At 39.3% G+C, this 22,687-nt stretch overlaps 1 protein-coding gene across 1 annotated transcript in view; it reads right to left on the bottom strand.

Annotated features, from left to right (window-relative positions):
- TNNI3K (TNNI3 interacting kinase) overlaps positions 1 to 22,687 on the bottom strand; it is a 306,041-nt gene that overhangs the window by 99,944 nt on the left and 183,410 nt on the right. The window contains exons 22-23 of the mRNA XM_060023829.1: positions 1,916 to 1,968; positions 1,320 to 1,372 (exon numbers count right to left, since the gene is read on the bottom strand). Coding sequence (XP_059879812.1) covers positions 1,320 to 1,372; positions 1,916 to 1,968 — 106 coding nt within the window. The remainder of the gene's footprint in view (positions 1 to 1,319; positions 1,373 to 1,915; positions 1,969 to 22,687) is intronic.

The raw sequence follows: 22,687 nt of genomic DNA, 5'->3' as shown, positions 1-22,687 counted from the left end.
GACAGAAAATGAGTTACTTGAGATCAAGGACTAAGCTTTTATTTGCATTTTGTATTCCTGGCCCTTTGCACGATGCCTGACACACTGTAGGTCCTTGATAAATGTTTGTTGAGTGAGTCAGAGTACTACCTAGCAGTGCAAACAAAGTGCTGCAAAAGCACAGAGAGAAAAGTGTGTGGGGAGGAGAAAGGGGGGGAGGAAGTTTATGGGAGGGAAGTTACTTAAAATGGATACAATTTCCTGGGCCATGCAAGATGAGTAGACTTCCTCCAGGTGGGGTACAGTGAAGGGCTTCACGGGCAGAGAATATGATGCTGGCAGAGTCACAGGGCTGTGAAAGTGAATGAAATGTTTGGGGAATAGCCAGATGGCTTGTATGCCGGGGGCATAAGGGACTTGAGAGAAGTTTAGTGGGAGAGGAGGTCGCAGAGGAGCCTTGGGGTCACATCTGGCGGGGGGGTATAACATTTTAAGCATCATTGATGGTTTATAGGAAGAAGTGAATTGTCAGAACACAACACTTGGCTGATGTTGCAAAGAATGAACTGGAAGAGAGGACTGTAGTTAGAAGCCTAGAGCAATGGTCCAGAAAAGAGATGGAGAGGACCCAAACTGAGGCAGTGGTAAATGAGAGTTTGGGATGAACTTTAATAAAGAAAAGGAATAGAAACAAACAGAAAAAGTGATTGAGCAGTGTGTAAGCAGAAGCAGGAAAAGGAAGGAACAGAAAATTAGCCCAAGCTTGGGTAATTAAATAACACAGCTAGTCCAGAAAGAAAAGTGCACTTCTTTGTGCAGAAGGGATGGGAGAAGGCAGATGATGAACCTAATTGCAGACATTTTGAGTACAATTATGCTTGCTTCAGATGTTGGCATTTATATTTTTCTTAAACATTAATGCTTGACTATATCACCTATTGCCTTACAATGTTAAAATGGAAACTATGAATTGTTAGTAGATACGGGAAAACTATGGATTTTATGGTTACCTATTAAATGTTAACTCTACCACTTAATAAGGAGATCTAAACATGAATGCCAATTATCCATGCCTGCCATGTACTTTTCGATTATATTTGAAACAAATTCTGTTATTTTTTCTGTAACATTTTCCAAATATATATCTAATCTATTTCTCTAACAGAGCCTTGAAATAGTTCTTTTGGGGGCTTACTGAAAATAGAAACATAAAACATTATCCCGCCCTTGGGAGAATGACATTTCTTCCAGTTAAAGCTGCTTTCATCTCCCTTCTTCTCATGCTGAGTTTACACATTTCAATTGTTTCATAATTATAGGGAACACGAACAGCAACAAACCCCAGGTTGTTTTGTCATGTTGTCTTCATCCAGAGACTGCAGAAATCTTGATTCTGAGGGAAACAGAAAACAAATTAATGTCAAAGGAAATATTTTAAAACCAAGGTCAGGGGCTTCCCTGGTGGCGCAGTGGTTGAGAGTCTGCCTGCCGATGCAGGGGACACGGGTTCGTGCCCCCGTCCGGGAAGATCCCACATGCCGCGGTAGCGGCTGGGCCCATGAGCCATGGCCGCTGAGACTGCGCATCCGGAGCCTGTGCTCCGCAACGGGAGAGGCCACAACAGTGAGAGGCCCGCGTACCGCAAAAAAAAAAAAAAAAAAAAAAACCAAGGTCAAAGATTACAGCTAAAAGTTTGAAATGCCAAGAAACCTCTAACTTATTTAAATTTTCACTTCCTTTCTTTTAGCTGAGAATATGAAAGAGGAAAAACCGAAATAAATGATATACTTTTAAAATTCATTGAAATATGAATGACTTAGAGAAGTATAGCTGTCAGTGTGAAATCCATTTTCAGATTCATCATATAATATCAGCACCAATGAGTAATGGAGAAAGAAACGGATGCCACTTTGGGCATTATTCATGGAAATCTCACCTCCAAAATCTGCCACCACAGCATGCCCATCCTCATAGAGAAGAATATTGTGACTGTAAAAGAAAAAAAAGTAGATATTGAGTATACTATTTCCTAATCTGAATGGCCTCTCAATGAAGAGGATGCTAATCATCACTTGTTTACCCCAGAGGATAAATGACTCCCAAAAGGCTAACAGACATCTCAGATTAGTGACTCTGGTTTTCTTAGTTTTGCTAATCTGAAAGGAATGTTTATAAAATGTGGTCATTTTATATCTGACTTTGAAAGTATACGAAGTGTTCTACTTTAGATAAACCTTCTAAACATGTCAAAAAGACCCATTAGCTGAAGATCAGTTTTTCAGCTCTTTGAAGTTCATTTGTTAACAAAATCTGGCTACAGGCAATAGTAAAATGTACCTGTGAGCATATCAGAGTCAGAGCAAGGGATTAAGCTTGCTAGAACCCTAGGCTTATAAGGACAGTTCAAGGCAGCACCTGACATGAATAGGAAAAGGACTCTTTACAGACAATGTCTTGGTCATTATGTTCTAGCTAGAATCCCAGGACAAAGAAGTGTTTTTAAGGCCTGTGAAATGAGGCCGGCTAATCTACTTTTTAAGGTCTTGGAGAGGAAAACATATAAAGGTCTTCAAAGTCTCCTTTCCAAACCAGAATTCAAGCTAGATCAAGGCTGTCTTTTTCAAGAAGTAAATCAAGGCTGGGGCAGTCCAAAGAGAGGTCATTCCTCCCACATATTGGTGAACTGAATTGTGGGATATCTTATGGACAAATGTATTGTGACCCAAGATTGCCTTTGAGTGTTTCTTACTGAATGCCTTTTTTTATGCTTATTTCACATTTGGTTTCTAAATGAGTCATTTCAGCATTAGGAGATCTCCTACTGGGTTTCTTTTAGTGCACACAGGCCATACTATATTAATTTATCTGCTCTATACTTAATTGTTTTGCTTCATGATCAAAAAAGGAAAATTTTATTATTTTCTAGTCCCAAATAAGTCCAGTATGATATTGAACCATTTATATAAGTGCTTCCAGGTGCCGAGTTGAGCTTTATAAGAAAGTTAGTTTTGAACTTCTCTTGTATCATAAATGAATTTTACTTTTATGGTATACACTTAATCCTCTTTTCAACTACCAAAAATCTAGAATGTGTTCAAGATTATTTGCTTGGAAGAGCTCAGTGTAGAAGTAACATAGGGTGTTGAAACAAAAACCCCAATATGTTCTCTTTAGCTGTAAATTACCGATTAATACATGCTATGAGAATGACACTATCATGATAAAGAACTCTACAGCATCAGGAACTCTCTGGAAGTTCAAAGGCAGCAAGAAGAATGCATCAAAATGCTGTACCACTAGATTCCTTGAAGGATTTAGGTGACTTCCTGTACCACAATCCCTTAGCCTATCAAAGGATAATGAGTGTTACATTTCATAGATATCATTAAAACACATGCTGAACATGAATCACCAGTCAAATTAAATGATTATATGTATAGTACCCTATCCATTAATTTAATTTTGATTCAAATTAATTATCTAGAACAATGGTTATCAAAACAACTAGCAGCATATTCTCAATATAGAAAACAGATTTGTAAATGGAGCTGCCTTAGTTAAACACAGGGAAAGGCTCACAGAACCCCTACTTAAGCTTCACCTTTTCCAAAAATAGCAGTCCTTGAGGCAATAGCTTAAAACTATGCATGTAGAGAAGCCCTCAAATAAGTTACATGTCTAGGAAATATTTTGTTTATTCATTTGTTTGTTTAAATTTCTCTAAAGTAAATATTTTATGTTAACAAGAATAAGGATGACAATAACAGCTAACTGGAGTTGGGGTAGTGAAATGTTTAGCAAAATTTTACTCTTCTAGCAAAAGAAACAAGTGAATTTGGTCACTAGGCTGCCCAGTGCTTCCTGGTATGAGAGAGGCAGGATGTCTCAGGGTGCAGGGATTATGCTCATTGTTGTATCGCCATCATTTTTAGCGTGTGCTTATTTTTGGCACACTGCTTATACTCCTTATCACTCAATAACCATTTCTTGAACAAATAAAAGAAACTTAAAATAGAAAGTCACAAGTTTGGAAGGGTAAAGATTACATTAGTTAATCAGCAAGTACTTATTGAATATCATTCATCATTCTATAAATATTTAAAATTCATAGACTCATATGATTGGAAGATAAATTAGAACTAACCTAGTTTAACCCTCTTAGCTCCAGAGGAGGAGTACAAAGCTCAGAGAATTTAAGTGTATCAACAGACATTATATAAGTAGCTAGTGGCAGAGAAGATATAGAATCCACTTCATCTAGGCCAGCATTTCAGATTTTAGAAAAGTGCCTGGCAAATAGTAGGTGATCAGTGAATTTTATGAATTATTCTTGTGTCATATTATGGACCTTTCCCCAAAGCATGCTATTTACTTTCTCCACATTATCAAGATACACTGTTGGTGGGAATGTATATTGGTACAGCCACTACGGAGAACAGCATGGAGGTTCCTTAAAAAATAAATCACAGCAATATCCTTTTTGACCCACCTCCTAGAGAAATGGAAATTAAAACAAAAATAAACAAATGAGACCTAATGAAACTTAAAAGATTTTGCACAGCAAAGGAAACCATAAGTAAGATGAAAAGACAACCCTCAGAATGGGAGAAAATATTTGCAAATGAAGCAACTGACAAAGCATTAATCTCCAAAATTTATAAGCAGTTCATGCAGGTCAATATCAAAAAAACAAACAACCCAATCCAAAAATGGGCAGAAGACCTAGACAGACATTTCTCCAAAGAAGATATACAGACTGCCAACAAACACATGAAAGAATGCTCAACATCATTAATCATTAGAGAAATGCAAATCAAAGCTACAATGAGATATCATCTCACACCGGTCAGAATGGCCATCATCAAAAAATCTACAAACAATAAGTGCTGGAGAGGGTGTGGAGAAAAGGGAACACTCTTGCACTGTTGGTGGGAATGTAAATTGATACAGCTAGGATGGAGAACAGTATGGAGGTTCCTTAAAAAACTACAAATAGAACTACCATACAACCCAGCAATCCCACTACTGGGCATATACCCTGAGAAAACCATAATTCAAAAAGAGTCATGTACCACAATGTTCATTGCAACTCTATTTACAATAGCCAGGACATGGAAGCAACCTAAGTGTCCATCGACAGATGAATGGATAAAGAAGATGTGGCATATATATACAATGGAATATCACTCAGCCATAAAAAGAAACAAAATTGAGTTATTTGGAGTGAGGTGGATGGACCTAGAGTCTGCCATACAGAGTGAAGTAAGTCAGAACGAGAAAAACAAATACCATATGCTAACACATATATATGGAATCTAAAAAAAAAAAAAGTGGTCATGAAGAACCTAGGGGCAAGATGGGAATAAAGATGCAGACCTACTAGAGAATGGACTTGAGGACATGGGGAGGGGGAAGGGTAAGCTGGGACAAAGTGAGAGAGTGGCATGGACATATATACACTACCAAATGTAAAATAGATAGTTAGTGGGAAGCAGCCACAGAGCACAGGGAGATCAGCTTGGTGCTTTGTGACCACCTAGAGGGGTGGGATAGGGAGGGTGAGAGAGAGACACAAGAGGGAGGGGATATGGGGATATATGTATATGTACAACTGATTCACTTTGTTATAAAGCAGAAACTAACACACCATTTTAAAGCAATTATACTCTAATAAAGATGTTTAAACAAAAACCTAAAAACTAAAAATAGAGCTACCATATGATCCAGCAATCCCACTCCTGGGCATATATCTGGAAGAAACCATAATTTGAAAAGAAACATGCATCCCAATGTTCATTGCAGCACTATTTACAATAGCCAGGACATGGAAGCAACATAAATGTCCATCAACAAAGGAATGGATAAAGAAGATGTGCTACATATATACAGTGGAATATTACTCAGCTATAAATAGGAACAAAATAACGCCATTTGCAACACCATGGATGGAACAACAGATTGTCATACTGCGTGAAATAAGTCAGACAAAGAAAGACAAATATCATACGGTATCGCTTATATGTGGAATCTAAGAAAAAAGGTACAAATGAACTTATCTACAAAATAGAAATAGAGTTACAAATGTAGAAAAAAAACATATTTACCTGGGCATAAGAGGTGGGGAGGGACAAATTGGGAGATTGGGATTGACATATACACACTACTACATATAAAGAAGATAACTAATAAGGACCTACTGTGTAGCACACGGAACTCTACTCAATACTCTCTAATGGCCTATATGGGAAAAGAATCTAAAGAAGAGTGGATATATGCATATGTATAACTGATTCACATTGCTGTATGCCTGAAATTAACACAACATTGTAAATTAACTCTACGCTAATAAAGTTTTTTTGAAAAGTGTCAAGTTTGTAGGATATTCCCTACAGAGGTTTTTCGTATATCTACGGTTTAAGTCAAAACCTTAGATAACTAACTGAATTTTAGGATAACACAAACTCAATAGCAATGTTAATTACCCTTGCTAACTTGACTTTGCCTTAGAAACTCAGCCTTTTTAACACCACTTCTTTGATGACCTGAACCTTGAGAGAAGAATAACAATCAAACATACAAAGAAGGATAACTCAAGGTCTTTTTTTTTTTTTAGCTTTTCTTCTTATTTCTCCAGTGGCTTTCAAATAACAACGGTTGCTTTTGCTTGGGTTTCCCAGCAAGGAGAGATCAAGATAAAAGCATATAAATATATGCTAACATTGGACTGATTTAGCAATCATAAAGCAATGTGATGATGGAGGCAGCAACTAAAGCAAATCATCTAGAAGCCAAGGAATGCCACAGCTTCTGGAAGCTGGAAGAAGCAAGAAACTGATTCGCCTCTAGAGTCTGTAGAAAGCACTGTCTCTGATGATTCCTTGAGTTTAGCCCAGGAAAACTAATTTTGATCCTCTGACTTCCACAAATGTAAAAGAATAACTATATGTTGTTTTTAAAAAAAGACACTATGAGAGATGCAAAGTGATGAACATTATAGATTCCATCCTCAAAGACCTTAAATTCAGCTCACGAAAGCTTAGATGAGTGTGGGTAACATAAGAATTCAAAGAAAACAGTGGAGTTATAAAAGAAATTAGCTTTGGGCTTCCCTGGTGGCGCAGTGGTTGAGAATCCGCCTGCCGATGCAGGGGACACAGGTTCATGCTCCAGTCCGGGAAAATCGCACATGCTGCAGCTGGGCCCGTGAGCCATGGCCGCTGAGCCTGTGCGTCCGGAGCCTGTGCTCCGCAACGGGAGAGGCCACAACAGTGAGAGGCCCGCGTACCACAAAAAAAAAAAAAAAAAAAGGAAATTAGCTTTGAAGTGGGCCTCAAGGAACAGTCTACAAATATCGGCTGAGAGCTGATCATGCGCCAGGAAATTTCCTATACACTGGGATATAGTGGTGACCAAGACAGGCAAAGAGCTTATGAGCTTACAATGCAGTGAGGAGGAAATGAGGCTGAGACAAAGGGGGAAAGAAGTGTAGGTCAGGGAAAACCTTGGTAAAGGCCAAGAGTTGGGAATGTGTGTAGTTTGTAAGAGGAGTAAAAGAAGGATGTACTTACTAAATTGGAGACTACATGCTGGAGTGTCATGGGGGGAAACTGAGCAGAGGTGGTGTTGGATTACAAGGGAATTTGAAAGCCAGGGAGGGAATTCCAGGCTTGACACAAAAAGCTAGTAGGTTTTTATACATAGGGTGCAATGCTCTAAAAGCAAGGGACTAGTGTTCAAAAATAATTTGAGGTACTGAAAGACAAAAGTAATAAGGTAAAGTGGAGAACAAAAACAAAACAAAAAAAATAGGATGAATCCATCAAAATATTTGAAAGAAGTGTTTAGATCTTGGATCTAAACTTGGATCTAAACTATATCTAAGCTTAGATATAGAGAAAAAAAGGGAACAAAAAACTTAGGATCGGGCTTCCCTGGTGGCGCAGTGGTTGAGAGTCCGCCTGCCAATGCAGGGGACACAGGTTCGTGCCCCGGTCCAGGAGGATCCCACATGCCGTGGAGCGGCTGGGCCTGTGAGCCATGGCCGCTGAGCCTGCGCGTCCGGATCCTGTGCTCCACAATGGGAGAGGCCACAACAGTGAGAGGCCCACGTACCGCAAAAAAAAAAAAAACTTAGGATCATCTTCAACTTTTCCAGTTTGGAATACTTAAGCAGAAAGCAATAACATATCCAAATTGAAATGGCTGTCTTACTAAAAATCCTGTGAATTTTTTTATGAAAAGTATAGTGGCTGACTTGGGAGGCTAAGGAACTTGACTAAAGTCATTTTTGTGCTTGGCAAGATTGGACTCACCAGATAAATAGCTATTATTTTTACTGAACTGAAATAACATTCAAAGTGAACTCTTTTGTCCCTAACAAACAATAGCAAATTAAACAAAACAAAGATGTAGTGACAATTTAGGAACATAAGGACAATGTGAGTTCATAGCAGCAAATGGGGCCAAATGTCAAAAAGGATGCTGTGAAAATGTCATTGCAGAATGAGAGCACTTTGGGAAGTGTTGGAATAAAATGAAATGTTCTCTTCACCTCAAGATAGTCTTTTGGATCTGTCCATTTCTTCTTTAAATGCTCAGTAACAAAGAAAACTAATTTTTAGAACTACCTCTAAGATTCACCCATTAATTTTTTAGTTTAGTGCTAAGCCATACTTTCTATCTAGAGTGAAGCAAATGGAGGGGGACAAGTAAGGATGAAGTTGATGGAATCTGTGCTAATTAGTGACAGGACAAATGCCTCCTGATGGGTGTCATATCAGAGTCAGAGAGGTAATCTGACAGGTCACTGGCATTGGAGCGGAGGGTTCCTAGGGAAAGGGCTGACCTGGGAGCTGGGATAGTAGAAGTGGTGTGATAATTATTAGTGATGAGCTCAAGGGTTATTACTGAGATATGTCGTGAACTGCAAGTTTTGAGAAGGGTGAGAATAGTGAAAGTTGTGGGAGTCATGTGACAGTAACAGAAAGGGTGGTAGTAAAGAGAGAAGGGATTAAATATTGCGTGAGAGCCTCCTGTGGGCACACGCCGGTGCTTTCAAGATTTTTACGTTCCTCCTGGAGCCACTTTGTGGTTGGTATTAGCATACTTCTTCTACAGATGGATAATGGAGGCTCAGAGCGGTTATGTAAGATGGCCAGTATCATAGCTGGTAAGAGGTGAATCCAGCAGTCAAATTTCAGTCTCCAAAGTCTGCCCTTTTTAGAAGAAGCTGAGCCTTGCATCGTCTGGATGGGCCCTGAGGAGCCCAAACTGCTAAGGCTGGATTTCTGGACAGATATTCCAGAAATTTTGCTTGGGTGAAGAATGGTCTACCAACTAGTGTCTAAAATACCTGTGTTCAGCATATGACTGTAAGGTCATAAGACTGAAGTAACAAGCTACATGGAAAGTAAGCTAGTACACCTCTGTACCACCAAGACACAGCAGGCAAAGACTAACCTTCCTCCCTCCCAGCGTATGATTAATGTGTCATACACAGGAATGAAGCACAGTCACTGTGAACGGGTACTTGCAATCCGACCTGGGAAATAAGCCAGGCATATGAGGAGTGTCAGTGGCTTGGAAGCTATCATCAGGATCAAAAGAGAGAAATAAAAGAAAGGCGATGGGAATTCTGAGACTTCCTCTCCCCCAGAAGACCATTTGGGAGGTTCATTTTTATTTCTTTGCTTTTGTGGAAGGTTCTGGGGAGTGGGAGTCTGCTGTTATATCTGATGCTTTACAGAGCACCTTCACGCACATGGTCACATTTGGTGGAAACAGTTGAGTCAGACCCTTTTAATTTGAATTTGATAAAGAAACCTGTCAGTAACTGCTGGCACTAGCACCTTAGCCCCAATCCTACCACCTGGGAAAGGAATCCAGGGGAGGTAAGGGGCAGGAGATCAGATAGACTACCCCGAGAGGAAGGCAGAGAACAGCTACTATAATACACCAATCTGTACACACAACAGCGCCCACGCCCACCGGCACACGCTGCTTGCCTTCTAAACTCTCCAGACACGTGGTTAAGGGCGAAGTGTCACTGAGGAGCTCTCCAGATAGCAGGGAGTTTGGTAAAACCATTAAAGGAAGTTAAGCAGATAAAGGTCAACTGGTCCTTAATTCTTACAGCGATTTTTTGGCATTTCTGGATTTAACACTTGGACTTAATCTAAGTGAGTATGATTTTAAAAGCCCATGTTATTTGCTAACTTGTGATTTTGTTGTTACAAGTGAGGCTTATGTTCAGAAGCAAGCTGTTTGGCTGACAAGTGTGCCGGGTCAACCTGGCAGTGTCAGCAGCTGAAACGGCTTTCTTGCTGCCCTGGGTCATCCTGTGTTGTAGGAGAAATGATAAGCTGCAATCATGGTCACCCCTGTGAGCACTGCTCAGCTTTACTCTTCCTGCTGTGAAGGTCTAGTTTTGGGCTAGAAACTGCAGTGTCTGCCTTCAAAGAGAATGCAGTCTGATTGGGAATGCAATGCAAACTAAAAGGGAGAGACATTATCATCACAAGCTAGAATTTAAAGTGGTTTTCACTGTGAAAGACCTAGAGAAGAATCCAGAGAATGTAAGAATTAATTCTGAAAAAGATCATTAACAAAGGAGAAGAAAGAGTCTTAAGAATAGGAGGGATAAGAGGTAGAATGTAGGACAAGGACCCATATTCAGGATACCTGGTTTTTGCTGTTTCTAGTCCTGTGATTAAATCATAATATTTGAACTTTTCAAGTCTTCCTTTCCTATCTTTAAAAATTGTGAGGGGAATGAAGGATATTAAAAGAGATAACACATGGAATTTTGTAAACTGTGAACTGCTAAATAGGTTTTCTAAAAAAATAAATTTATTTATTTATTTTTGGCTGCATTGGGTCCTCGCTGCACGCGGGCTTTCTCTAGTTGCGGCAAGCAGGGGCTACTCTTGGTTGCAGTGTGCAGGCTTCTCATTGCGGTGGCTTCTCTTGTGGAGCACGGGCTCTGGGAGCGTGGGCTTCAGTAGTTGTGGCGTGTGGGCTCTAGAGCACAGGCTCAGTAGTTGTGGCGCACGGGCTTAGTTGCTCCACAGCATGTGGGATCTTCCCGGACCAGGGCTCAAACCCATGTCCCTGCACTGGCAGGCGGATTCTTAACCACTGTGCCACCACAGAAATCCCAGTATTGGTTGTTGTTAATAAACATAGGACCTAGCTTACGGAGTGTTTGTAATGACTTAAAGGCAAATGTGCTTTGTAAACCATACAGCCGTGTACATGTTGGGTATTAAGTGATGAGTCTTGAAAGTGATTTCCTGAATCAAAACCCACAGACTTAGAGAACGAACTTATGGTTACCAGGGGGGAAGGGTAGGGGGAGGGATTGTTAGGGAGCTTGGGATTGACATGTACACAATGCTGTATTTAAAACAGATAACTGATAAGGACCTACTGTATAGCATAGGGAACTCTGCTCAATATTCTGTAACAGCCTAATTGGGAAAAGAATTTGAAAACGAATAGATACATGTATATGTATAACTGAATCAATTTTTTGTACACCTGAAACTAACACAACATTGATAATCAACTGTACTTCAATATAAAATAAAAAGTTTTTTTAAAAAAAGAAACTGACTTTACTATGGAATATTTCAACTCACTTTTAGCCCTAGATCTCTTCTCCTTCCATTCTCATTGTCTAAACGTACAATACTACTGCTGCTTGATTGAATGACTGCATTTCACCTAAAAGAATCTTTGGTTCCCTGACTGCATTGATACTGCAGTATTTGGACGTGGCTCCAGCTTCGTCTTTCATCATGAAGCAAATGATTTGGGTCAATTGTTTTATGTAACAGAACTGAGTATTTATCTTTTTTGAAGTGTCTGTCCCTTACAGATCACTCCACAGTAAAGTTCTTTTAACCTCAACAATGCATGCACTTAGCAGAATACAGAATGTAACTGAGGGAAAGATTTACTTCATTCAAATAAGTGATGTGAATACAACCCATGCTCTGACCTTCACTTCTTTCTTACACAGTAATAACAGTTCATTTTCAGAAAAAGAGCAAGCTGTTTTCAATGTGGTGTGTGTGTGTGTGTGTGTGTGTGTGTGTGTGTGTGTGTGTTTATATCTTTTAAGTGTTTTCTCCAGTTTTCTTTTAAACAAAAGTGAATGGAAGTTAAATTCTGCTGGTTCCTTGTGACAAAAGAAAATTTTCTCCAACCTCAGAACTGAATTAATTTAATGAAGTCATTATGTAAGCATCATGAGTCTTTTCATTTTAATTGCCTGTATTGAAAATTTACCTAAAGTGCTCAAATGATTCATAATCAGTTGGCTATGCACTATACTCCAGTACTAATTGTCACTATTAATCAGACTGGCCTGTTTATGAGACGATTTTCCAATTCTGACTTTCTTCCAGAGCAAGACCGAAGTTCATGGTGGCCTTAGAAGGATCAAGGTGACTTGCAACTCTCACTCCACTGCCATTAAGAGTTTTTTTAAGCCACTTAAAAAAATCGCATAAATATTAATTCATTTTGTTCTGAATTATACAACCATGTAATTGCCTATGTCAGTGGCTACTAACGAACACTAGTTTGCATGGCTAACCTCTCAGTGTCCTTATTTGAAGAGATGACAGCCCCCAAACTGTAAATCTAGTAACAGAACAGCAATGCTTCCCAGACTTCCTATAAGCCACTGTTTTCTGTTATATGCCTGATGGTGATTAACTCACATGATTAAAGACACATGGCTATCGGCATGCCTGGAAGCATTCCAAGGGTTAAATCAGTGGAAGCAATTAGGCTTCATTTTCAATCTCATCACACTGTGAAAGTCATTAGTTTACAAACACATGTGCCTGACAAGCAATCACTCAGACCTGATGCTGAGGGGGCCTGGATCTGCCTGCTGCCACATTTTGCTGGTGGGGTGGTAGTGCTACGTGATCACTTGGGACTCTCTTCCTGCCTAAGACCCCTCTCTGGGGAGCACTGCCTTCTTGACCTCCAGCATAGGCAACCACATTATTCTCTCCTCTCCAGTCATCCTTGAGCAATTGCCACTGCCAAACTCAATGTGGCTTCTTTACCTCTGAGTATGTGACCCCCATACTCTGAACTGCTTCTAATTTGTTTCACGTATAATCTAAGGTGTTAGCTAGACCCTTGAAATGCAGTGCAACTCACATCTACTTGCTTTGGAGCTCTGTACCCTTTCCTAAAAAAATATTTCCAAATCATCTAGTTAGCGCCTTGTCGTCTACACATATTCTCATAGTCTCTTCTTTTTGGTATCTTTCTGCCTCTGACTTTTTTCTATCATCTCTGCTTCCTACTTCATTAGGTAACAACAGTTAATCAAAAACTCATTATCTTCATGAGGGGTAACTGCTGGAGGTCTTGGGTTTGAGCCCCAGATAATGGAGATAGCATATTTGGGTTCAGAGAACTTATTGATATTTACTTATTATGTATGTTTATGTGGTAATGGGACCCTCAGCAACCACTTGAGGGTTCCACAATTTTGGCTGCATGTAGAAACCTGGTAACAATTGTATAGTAACATCAGAAATCACATACTCTGCTTCATAGCTAAATAAAGCCTCTACGTATATTCTTTTTTTTTTTCTTTTTTGTGGTACGGGGGCCTCTCACTGCTGTGGCCTCTCCCGTTGCGGAGCATAGGCTCCGGACACGCAGGCTCAGTGGCCATGGCTCACAGGCCCAGCCACGGCATGTGGGATCTTCCCAGACCGGGGCACGAACCCGTGTGCCCTGCATCGGCAGGTGGACTCTCAACCACTGCGCCCCCAGGGAAGCCCCTACGTATATTCTTGATACATCCTTTGTACCTTGGGGTTCAACATAAACTATTCCAGGATGCCTACCACGAAAAGAAAATTTTGTTGTTGTTCTTCTGCAGGAAGTGTGAAGCCTCTGAAACTCATTTTTAAGATTTTATTTCATCAGGGCACCCTCCTTAACAAAGGCCAGAGAAGCCTAAGCCTGGATTTCTCTATTAATCTTTTGAAGGTAGTTCTTCACTAAAAATAAGAACTGTAATTTTATTTTTCCCTGCTGCTGAAAAGTGACCCTAGTTTGGCTTCATACAGACTGCCCTGGTCCTTTGGAAAAGGCATGCAGGAGAAGAAACATGTTGACAGAACGATAGCTCCCCCAAGCTCATTCAGGAATAACAATATGCTAATCTTGAACATAATCTAGGTAAGAGAGAAGGAATTAACCAAAGTCTCATATCATAAACTTCTAAACACTGAAAGCCTAATTTCAGTGAACGCTCAGAAACCATGGAAACAGAAAACTCCAATAAATGCAAAGGATTGCAAAACCTTGACTTTTCTTAAAACAAACTCCAGTCTGTCAGTAGAAATATATTTGAAGGCTTACTTCTAAAACTACTGGATTTGTCCCATTGCCAGTGGGATTGAAGAGGTGGATTATAAGATTTATGTTGTGGTTAAACCCATTTATTGAGGGTAATGTGAAAAAACTCCATACTCTTCTTCACTTACTATTTGCTCAGCACCATGAAACGCGAGTGGAGCAGTGATAATGCCTGAATAAATCTAACCACACACACACACACACACACACACACACACACACACACACACACACACTATTGACTGTGACGTTTTTGCGAAATAGTGCCCTAGAATCAACAATCAAGTATGATTTCCATTTCTACGCTAAAGTTATTGCTTATTCTTCTTAACAGAGCGTAATCTTATGAGGAACCTTAGGTACACAAACTGCAAAATGGAACATTTTTGAATGACAAAGGGACAATCGATATCACAGACATCAACAGCTATGCATTCATTACATATCATTTGTTTTATTTTAATTTAAAATTGAAAAAGGGAATATTGGAAAACATCATATTGACTATGTTTCCTTCACAGGATCTAACATTTTTCTAATGCACTGGGACCCTGGATGAACAGGGGGTTTTGGCTTCAGACATTTGGTTGTGAAACCTATGTTTGGGGGGGTGCAGTCTCAGGACAGTGGGGGAAATTTTCTCCCACAAAGCACATGGTCAGGATTTTGAGGAAGGATGAAAATGGCAAAGATATGTGACATCAAAGAGTTAGAAAAGTAATAATTAGCTAGCCTGATTACCAAAATAAAACCACAAAACCAAAAGCATCAAAAAAGTTTCCAGCTTTTGTGCTTCCACTATCATCTAAATACTGCTTCCTAGTCACTTTTCCGAACACAGTGATTTTTAATAATACTAAAACCTCTAAGTTTCGTATGCAAACCCCACTTTGTATGTAAACCCTGAAATGCACTGGGCATTTATTTACATTGAGGAGAGTACATAAGTCTACCAAAACAAAACACAGAAAATAATATGAAAGCAAAAACTTGGGGGACTTAGGACAAAGAAGAGATATAGCAAGCAATATTTTAGAATTTGAAAGGATATTAGAAATTATTAAATGATCTGTTTATAAAGGAAGGATTTGAAGAGCTTTGTTTTCTGTCAAGGTCACTACTGGATTTCCTGACTAATTGTTCATTTTCCTGCCTCACTTACTTCATTTTGCCTGATCTCTGAAGACCCAAGCCCATGTTAAATACAGAGACATAGATGCTAAGGGCACCAACTACAGACGACCCAGACTCACTTGTACCCAAAAGTGTCATAGGACTCTTCTCACCCACATTTTTTTTTTTTTTTTTGCGGTACGCAGGCCTCTCACTGTTGTGGCCTCTCCCGCTGCAGAGCACAGGCTCCTGAAGCGCAGGCTCAGCGGCCATGGCTCACGGGCCCAGCCGCTCCGCGGCACGTGGGATCCTCCCAGACCGGGGCACGAACCCGCGTCCCCTGCATCGGCAGGCGGACTCCCAACCACTGCGCCACCAGGGAAGCCCTCTCACCCACTTTTAAGAGAGCAGATCCAGTACCAACTCTTCGGGAATGTGCCATGGGCCTTCTGAGCATCTATTTAACACTGAGACACAAAAGGTCTGTGATAAACCCTCTATCTCTGCATGTTAAAATTAATTCCTAGACATTAATAGGGAAAAAGAAAAGGCCAGAGAGAGCATGGAATAAGAACTGAAATATATGAAATACAAGTAAAAGAAGAAAAATCTCTGAGTTCGGCGTGACAAACACCATTGATTATGTGCCAAGTTTCCTGTTAAAAGACCCCAAAGTGGGTGTACACGTGTAGAGCTTAAAAATAACAGCTGAGAGGAGAGCTGGGCTTTATCAACAAATAAGGTTTCCGTATTAAACAGAGCAGCGTCGGAAGTGGGCAGCTCCATGAGAGCAGGTGAGTAGGCTCTGTCTCTGACAAACAGAGGCTGTGCTCCTGCAGAGCTCGGCCTCTAAGGAAGGTCTCCTTCTAACTCTCAGAATGAGCCACAGATGAGTGTTCTGAACAGTGTGACTTCAGGGGAACTTGCTTGCGGTCCTTCGGGAAGCAGGGATTTGTAGGTAAATCAAGAAAGGAAACCGTTTACCTACTGGACTAATCTGATGCTACAACTTTTACTATGGCGTCTCCATCCCTCTCAGATGAAGTGCCTATGTCTGCAAAAGGGCAGGTTACAAATGTTCTTAATCCTGCATGCCTTCCTTCAAGGACACTTTGAAAATTCAAAAGGAATGAACAGATCTATTTCTTTTTTAAACTTGCCGAATCGTTCAGTGTCTCTTTGGTTGCTGAGAAGAGGGGCTCTTAGTTTTTTTCCAGACACTAGATGGTCTATCCCTGGGGGATAGAGTATTAGTCACAGAAATGTAACTCATCAGCCATGAAGGTTTAGGGCTATTTTAGTTCTAACACTTTGTCAATGCTGCGTGGCTGTCCCCACCATGGCCCCTGGGCCTTCCTTCCTCTCTCCTTCACTTTGTTCCTGTTGTCTCCTCCAAATGTGAATTCACTTCCAACTTTTCCTCTAAATAAATATCCCCATTTTTCAGCACCCAGTCCAGTGATCTCTTCTTATCCTGGCTTTCCCAGCACCTGACCCCAATATGATTATAAGCTCCACGGGCACAAGACCCATGAACCGGAAATTATTGGTGATCGATAATAAACTCTTATTGAATTAAATTTTCTTCTTGATCCTAGAGAAGTAAAGGTAAGGAAAGAATTAGAATGATTTTAAGGGGTGGTTTTATTCAGCATTGACTTTTCCTAAATTCCATAGATTGAATTCTGTAGCTACTCTGACCAAACTGTTGTTTTCTATTTTCTATAATAGATCCAAATTTGTGACTCAGAATAAATTCTCTGAGACTTAAAACCTTGATTTCACTTTTTAGCCTTATTCCAGGCAAATTCTTATCTATTTCCTGTATAATCAGCACTTACCCAACAAATATTTGGTTAATATTTATTTGGCATCTACTATACTGCTGAACACAGAAAAAGCTTTAGAACAAACCCACCTTTCCATTAAAGATAAGGAGATGAGCTGAATAAGCATTTCGTACTTTCCCCCACTGATCATTGACTGCTCTGCCTGAAGCTCTATTCACCCCATTGACCCCTCCCCCCATGCCCTTGTGCAAGCAACAGCTTCAAGAACAAGCTTACCCAAATATTCTAGCCCACGTCCGGGACTCTGAAACTGAATGCCTACAACATTATTTTCAGTTCCATACATTTGGTATTTAGAATATGCTCTCTTTTCTTATTTCTTCTTTTTCTATATATCTCTTATTTCCCCCAGATACATTAAAACTATTCTTAAAACATTTTGTTATACATTGCCCCCTAGGACTTGGCAAATTACAGCAGCTCAAGAAACATTATGGTTGTGAATAATCAATATAGCTACTAATACAACATCCTGACTTTTTCAGAGTAACCCTCTGGACAACATTCTATTTCTCTCTTCCTCTTTCTGGTCCATATTCTTGAAGGGTTTTCTTAAATTTACTGCTTCTACTTCTTTACTGACTATGCCCTCTTCAATACGCTATTCTCACTTTTTACCGTGCCACTCCAAAAAAACCCTTTTTTCCAATGTGAACTTCTGTTTTGCTAAATGCCACAGGCTGTTGGTCCTTGTACCATATTCTATCCTAAGCCCTTCCTATTCTTGGCCAAAGCTTGCTTCTTTTCTCTTAGTGAAAGTTATCACCATGATTGAGTTACCCAAATAAAAACCAGGGAACCAAACTTGATTCCTCCCTGTCCTTCGATCCCTTCTTAAAAATGTCACCATGTACCATCAGTTCTACCTTCTAATATGTTCTACATCTGTCCAGTTATGCCTCCTACATATTGAGCACTTATTCCCTATGGACAAGTCAATAATGTTGATTAGAATCCCATTTGTAGAAAAGATCGATAGGAGATCTTTCAATGTTAGGCATGGTGTTAGATATTAGGTAATAACAGTAAGTAACACTTAAATAGAACTATGTGCTAAGCATAGTTCTAAGCAATATATGTTAACCTATCTAATTGTCACACAGCCCAGTGAGGTTGGTATAATAATTATACCATTTTAAACATGAAAAAATTGAATTGCAGAAAGGTTAAGTAACTTCCCTAAGGTAACATAGCTAGGTAGTTTGAATTCCTCATTTCATTTAGTCTCCATAGTAGCCTTCTATGGTGGTATTAATATTTCGACTTAGAGCTGAGGAGTTGAAGCTGAGAAACTTAAAATAATTTTCCTTGAGGCCACACATTTGGTAACAGTGTCAGAATTATGCTAGAATCCACATCTAGTTGGCTTGAAAATTCATTTACTTTTCTCCACACATGCTCTGACAGGGTCACAGAGAATAGTTTAAGAAAAATTAAATTGGAAGGAACAGCCTAATTTCTAATATGTTGCATTAATTTAGGAACATTTATTTTGAATACTGTTTTTTATGAAAGCAAAGAGGATGAGCGTTGAAATAGTGAAGTCTATAAATTAAAGAAAGTAAATGTAACAAAGGACAGAAAATGATGACTAAGGAGAAAAGGCTGGACATGGAGAGGGAAGCAAAAAGGGACCAAATGAAGGAGAGAGGTGAGGTGTGGGAGTGGAGCAGCTAGGTAGGGGTGCTGGTGATGGAAGGGACTGGAAGGGGGAGCTTAGCTGGAGCATGAAAGGATGAATGTCCTTGATAGTGCTTAGAAAATCTAATGAGAATGTATTAATAGAAAATATGATATGTGACTAAATAGTTCAACAACATGCATATTTCATGACGTTGGCCTTATGTGACTGGGTTACTCATGAATCTACCAGCTGAAACAAAGCCAAAAGATACCCGGTGATTTTATTCAAGTTTACCGTCTACCCAGTCTTTGCATTCAGCATGGAAGTGACAAATGATTACTATTCTAAAAACATCTACTATCCAGCATGTTGTGGATACTCTGTATTCTGTACTTACCCAGCGCTGCAGAACATTTTGTTCCTAAAGTATTTAGTGGTTTTTTGTTTTGTTTGTCGTTTTTGGCTTTGGTTTGATTTGTGTATAGCCCTTCTATTTAACTCAATGATGATGGAAACAACAATCTTATAAATGTTATCCACACATGCTGTACAGTCAAGGAAACAAATGCAAACATCTATTTGAGTGTCTGGTCTCCAGAGGACATGATGATTTGGAGTGGCCCCAGACTCAGACCCTTGGAGGTTGGCTACAGGGCATTTATGGGACATGGAATGAGTAAGGCTTTGGGAATCAGAGCAATTGGGTTCAAATATCAGCTCTGCCATTTAGTCAACTGAGTGACTTGGGGGAAGAAATTAATTTACTGAACTTCAAATTTCTCTTCTTTAGCATTGTGAGTTTTTTTAAAGATAAATATTAAATGAAATAATGCTTGTGAAAACATTCATAGTTTATTCACATAAACCTGACACAAAGATGACAACACAAATAAACAAATGATACGTTCCTCATGGAATAAAAAATATACGTATATCCTCATTTTATGACATATGAATGGGGATGTACGAACAATTTTAAACTGTGCTCAAAAGAACAAATAACCTTAGGTAGAAATCACCTTAAAGCATTAAGTCTTCCAGAAGATGTGCTAAAATTTTATTGGTTCCAAAGATTACAAGTCATTACATATCTCAAAAGGGTTGATTCAACCCCCAGATTTAGAAAACCCTTTATTAGGATGAATAGGTCCTAAAAAGAACCTATTGAACTGAATAAATTAAAAAGCAAAACAATCCAGGTCTCTTTCCTTGACTTACATGTTACTCTTCAGTTTTTCAGATTTTGCTCAAGTGGGAAGGAAGCTTTCAGAAGGTTGCTAAATAGAGAGTTTGGCTGTCAGTAGGGCATTCCATGCAAGAGTGCTTATGGTGGTAATCTATAGAGTGGGCCTGAGAAGGCCCAGCAGGCGCCCACCTGAATGACATGACTTATCTCTTTACTCCTGCCAGCTTTCAGGTGATGTCAGTACTCTTATCCTTGGCAATTAGACCTCTCCTGTGAAGTCTCTACCAATTTCTTTATTTTACAATCATCTTTCTTCCTAGTTTAAACCCTTCCAGCTATATTGTAGTAGAAAGAACAGTGGATTTAGAGAAACAAGACTTGGACTCTAATCTAGCTCTCCCAATAGAGAGTCTGTTTTGAAAAAAATTATTCAAATTAGTTGTTACCTGAAATTCTCTTATCTATAAGAGCTATCTTTTCAGATTATGGTAAGGATGAAAAACAAGTCTGTATGACTTCAGTAATATGTAGAACACTATATAAATGTAACCATTCATCGTGTGTATATTTCTGCATCCTCCACCCAGCTGTAAGCACCTTAAAATCATGAGCCCTCATTTCTATGTCTTTGAATATTCAGGGATTAGAAGTTGGTGAAGTTTTAGGTTTTTTTTCTGCACACAGGGCACTCCGTAGATACTATCCATGCTGGCAGTGTTGTAGGAATTGTCAAATAGCAGGAAGAGCCTTTAAACTTCATAGGAACTCTTAAGAAAGTTCCAGTAATTTCTCTCCCACCTAGAAGCTAATAGGTGACTGATGATGACAATGGACAGAGGTAAACATGTTCAAGAAAAAGAAAAAGAAGAAAACTAAGAAAACATAAGAAAACTAAGAAACATAAGAAAAAGAGCAAAACTAATTAAAATTACAGATAGTTCACGTAAGAACAAACTAACTTTCCCCATTTGAAGGTGGCAGGTAAACTTGAAGTCAAACAATTACCTTCAAAGATGGATAAAAGTCACATTCCCAGCTTGAAAGAGCTATCATGTGATAATGTTTCCTCTGACACCTATTATAGCTATTGCTAAAACTGGCATCTGTGGAACATTACATCTTAATGTCAACATTGCCTTGTTATAGCTTGAGTGAGGTATCTTGGCTGCTGTTGCTTTATGACATGATAAAGAATTCTGAAAGTTGCGATGCTGTCTGCAGTGTCTTTTCCTGATAAAGCAAATGGAGATGTTGGAGATGTATGTCGGTATTTGATAATTTTGAAAGCTTTGAGAAAGCTACAACAGCTTGGCAAAACATAGATGTCCAGAAAACTTCTTTGAAGTATTTCTCAATCCCTGTGCCTAACCTCAAAGGCAAAGTGAAAGTCAGGAAAGACACTTCATGGAAGCAAATCCCAGCACCTGCCTCTGGCAGTCTTGCTAGAATCCTTTCTTTCTCTTTTCCTCCTTTTCTTTGAGCAATTAGATAGATGGAATATATGAAATCTAAAATGTTTATTTTCAAACCGCAGCTTTTAAATGTATAAATTTAAACATAGAAAACATATAGCAAATGTTTATTTGCAGTTTTACTCCTCCGAGTATGTTAGAATTTCTTCCACATACTTTCTGGTTTATACTTACACAGATTTCTACACCTCTGGTAGTTACATATGCATAAAAATGCATGCTAATCTATTTATTTAATCATTTCATACATATGTGGTAAAGGAACAAAATGCACATCTCAACACCAAATGTTGGTGAGAATGTGGAGCAACAGAAACTCTCATTCATTGCTGAAGGGAATGCAACATAATACAGCCATTTTGGAAGACAGTTTAGCAGTTTCTTAATAAACGAAACATAACTCTTACCAAAAGATCCAGCAATTGCACTCCTTAGTATGTACCCAAAAGAGTTGAAAACTATGTCCACATGAAAAACGTGTGCATGGATATTCATAGAAGCTTTATTCACAATTTCTAAAACTTGAAAGTAGATGCATGGATAAATAACTGTGGTGCATCCTGACAATGGAATACTTTCAGTGCTAAAAAGAAATGATCAAGCCATAAAGAGACTTGGAGGAAACTTAAGCGAATACTACTAAGGGAAAGCAGCCAGTCTGGAAAGACTGCATACTCTATGATGTACTGTATGTCCAACTAGATCACATTCTGGAAAAGGCAAAACTATGGAGACAGTAAAAAATCAGTGGTTGCCAAGGTTAGTGGGGAGAGAGGGATGAATAGGCAGAGCACAGAGGATTTTTAGGGCCGTGAAACTACTCTGTATGGTACCATAATGGTGGATACATGCCACTATAAGCTTGTTCAAACCTGCAGAATGCACAACACCAAGAGTGAACTCTAATGTAACTTTGGACTCTGGGTAATAATGATGATGTGTAACGTAGGTTCATCAACTGTAACAAATGTAACACTCTGTTGGGGGATGTTGACAATGTGGGACACTATGCATGTGTGGGGATAGGAATGACTTCTTTTTTTTTTTCTTTCAGTACCTCAGA

The sequence above is a fragment of the Delphinus delphis genome, chromosome 1, assembly GCF_949987515.2.
Source record: "Delphinus delphis chromosome 1, mDelDel1.2, whole genome shotgun sequence".
Classification (NCBI taxonomy): domain Eukaryota; kingdom Metazoa; phylum Chordata; class Mammalia; order Artiodactyla; family Delphinidae; genus Delphinus; species Delphinus delphis.
Note: the sequence above shows the minus strand (reverse complement) of the source record. Positions and strands in the feature narration are given on the sequence as shown.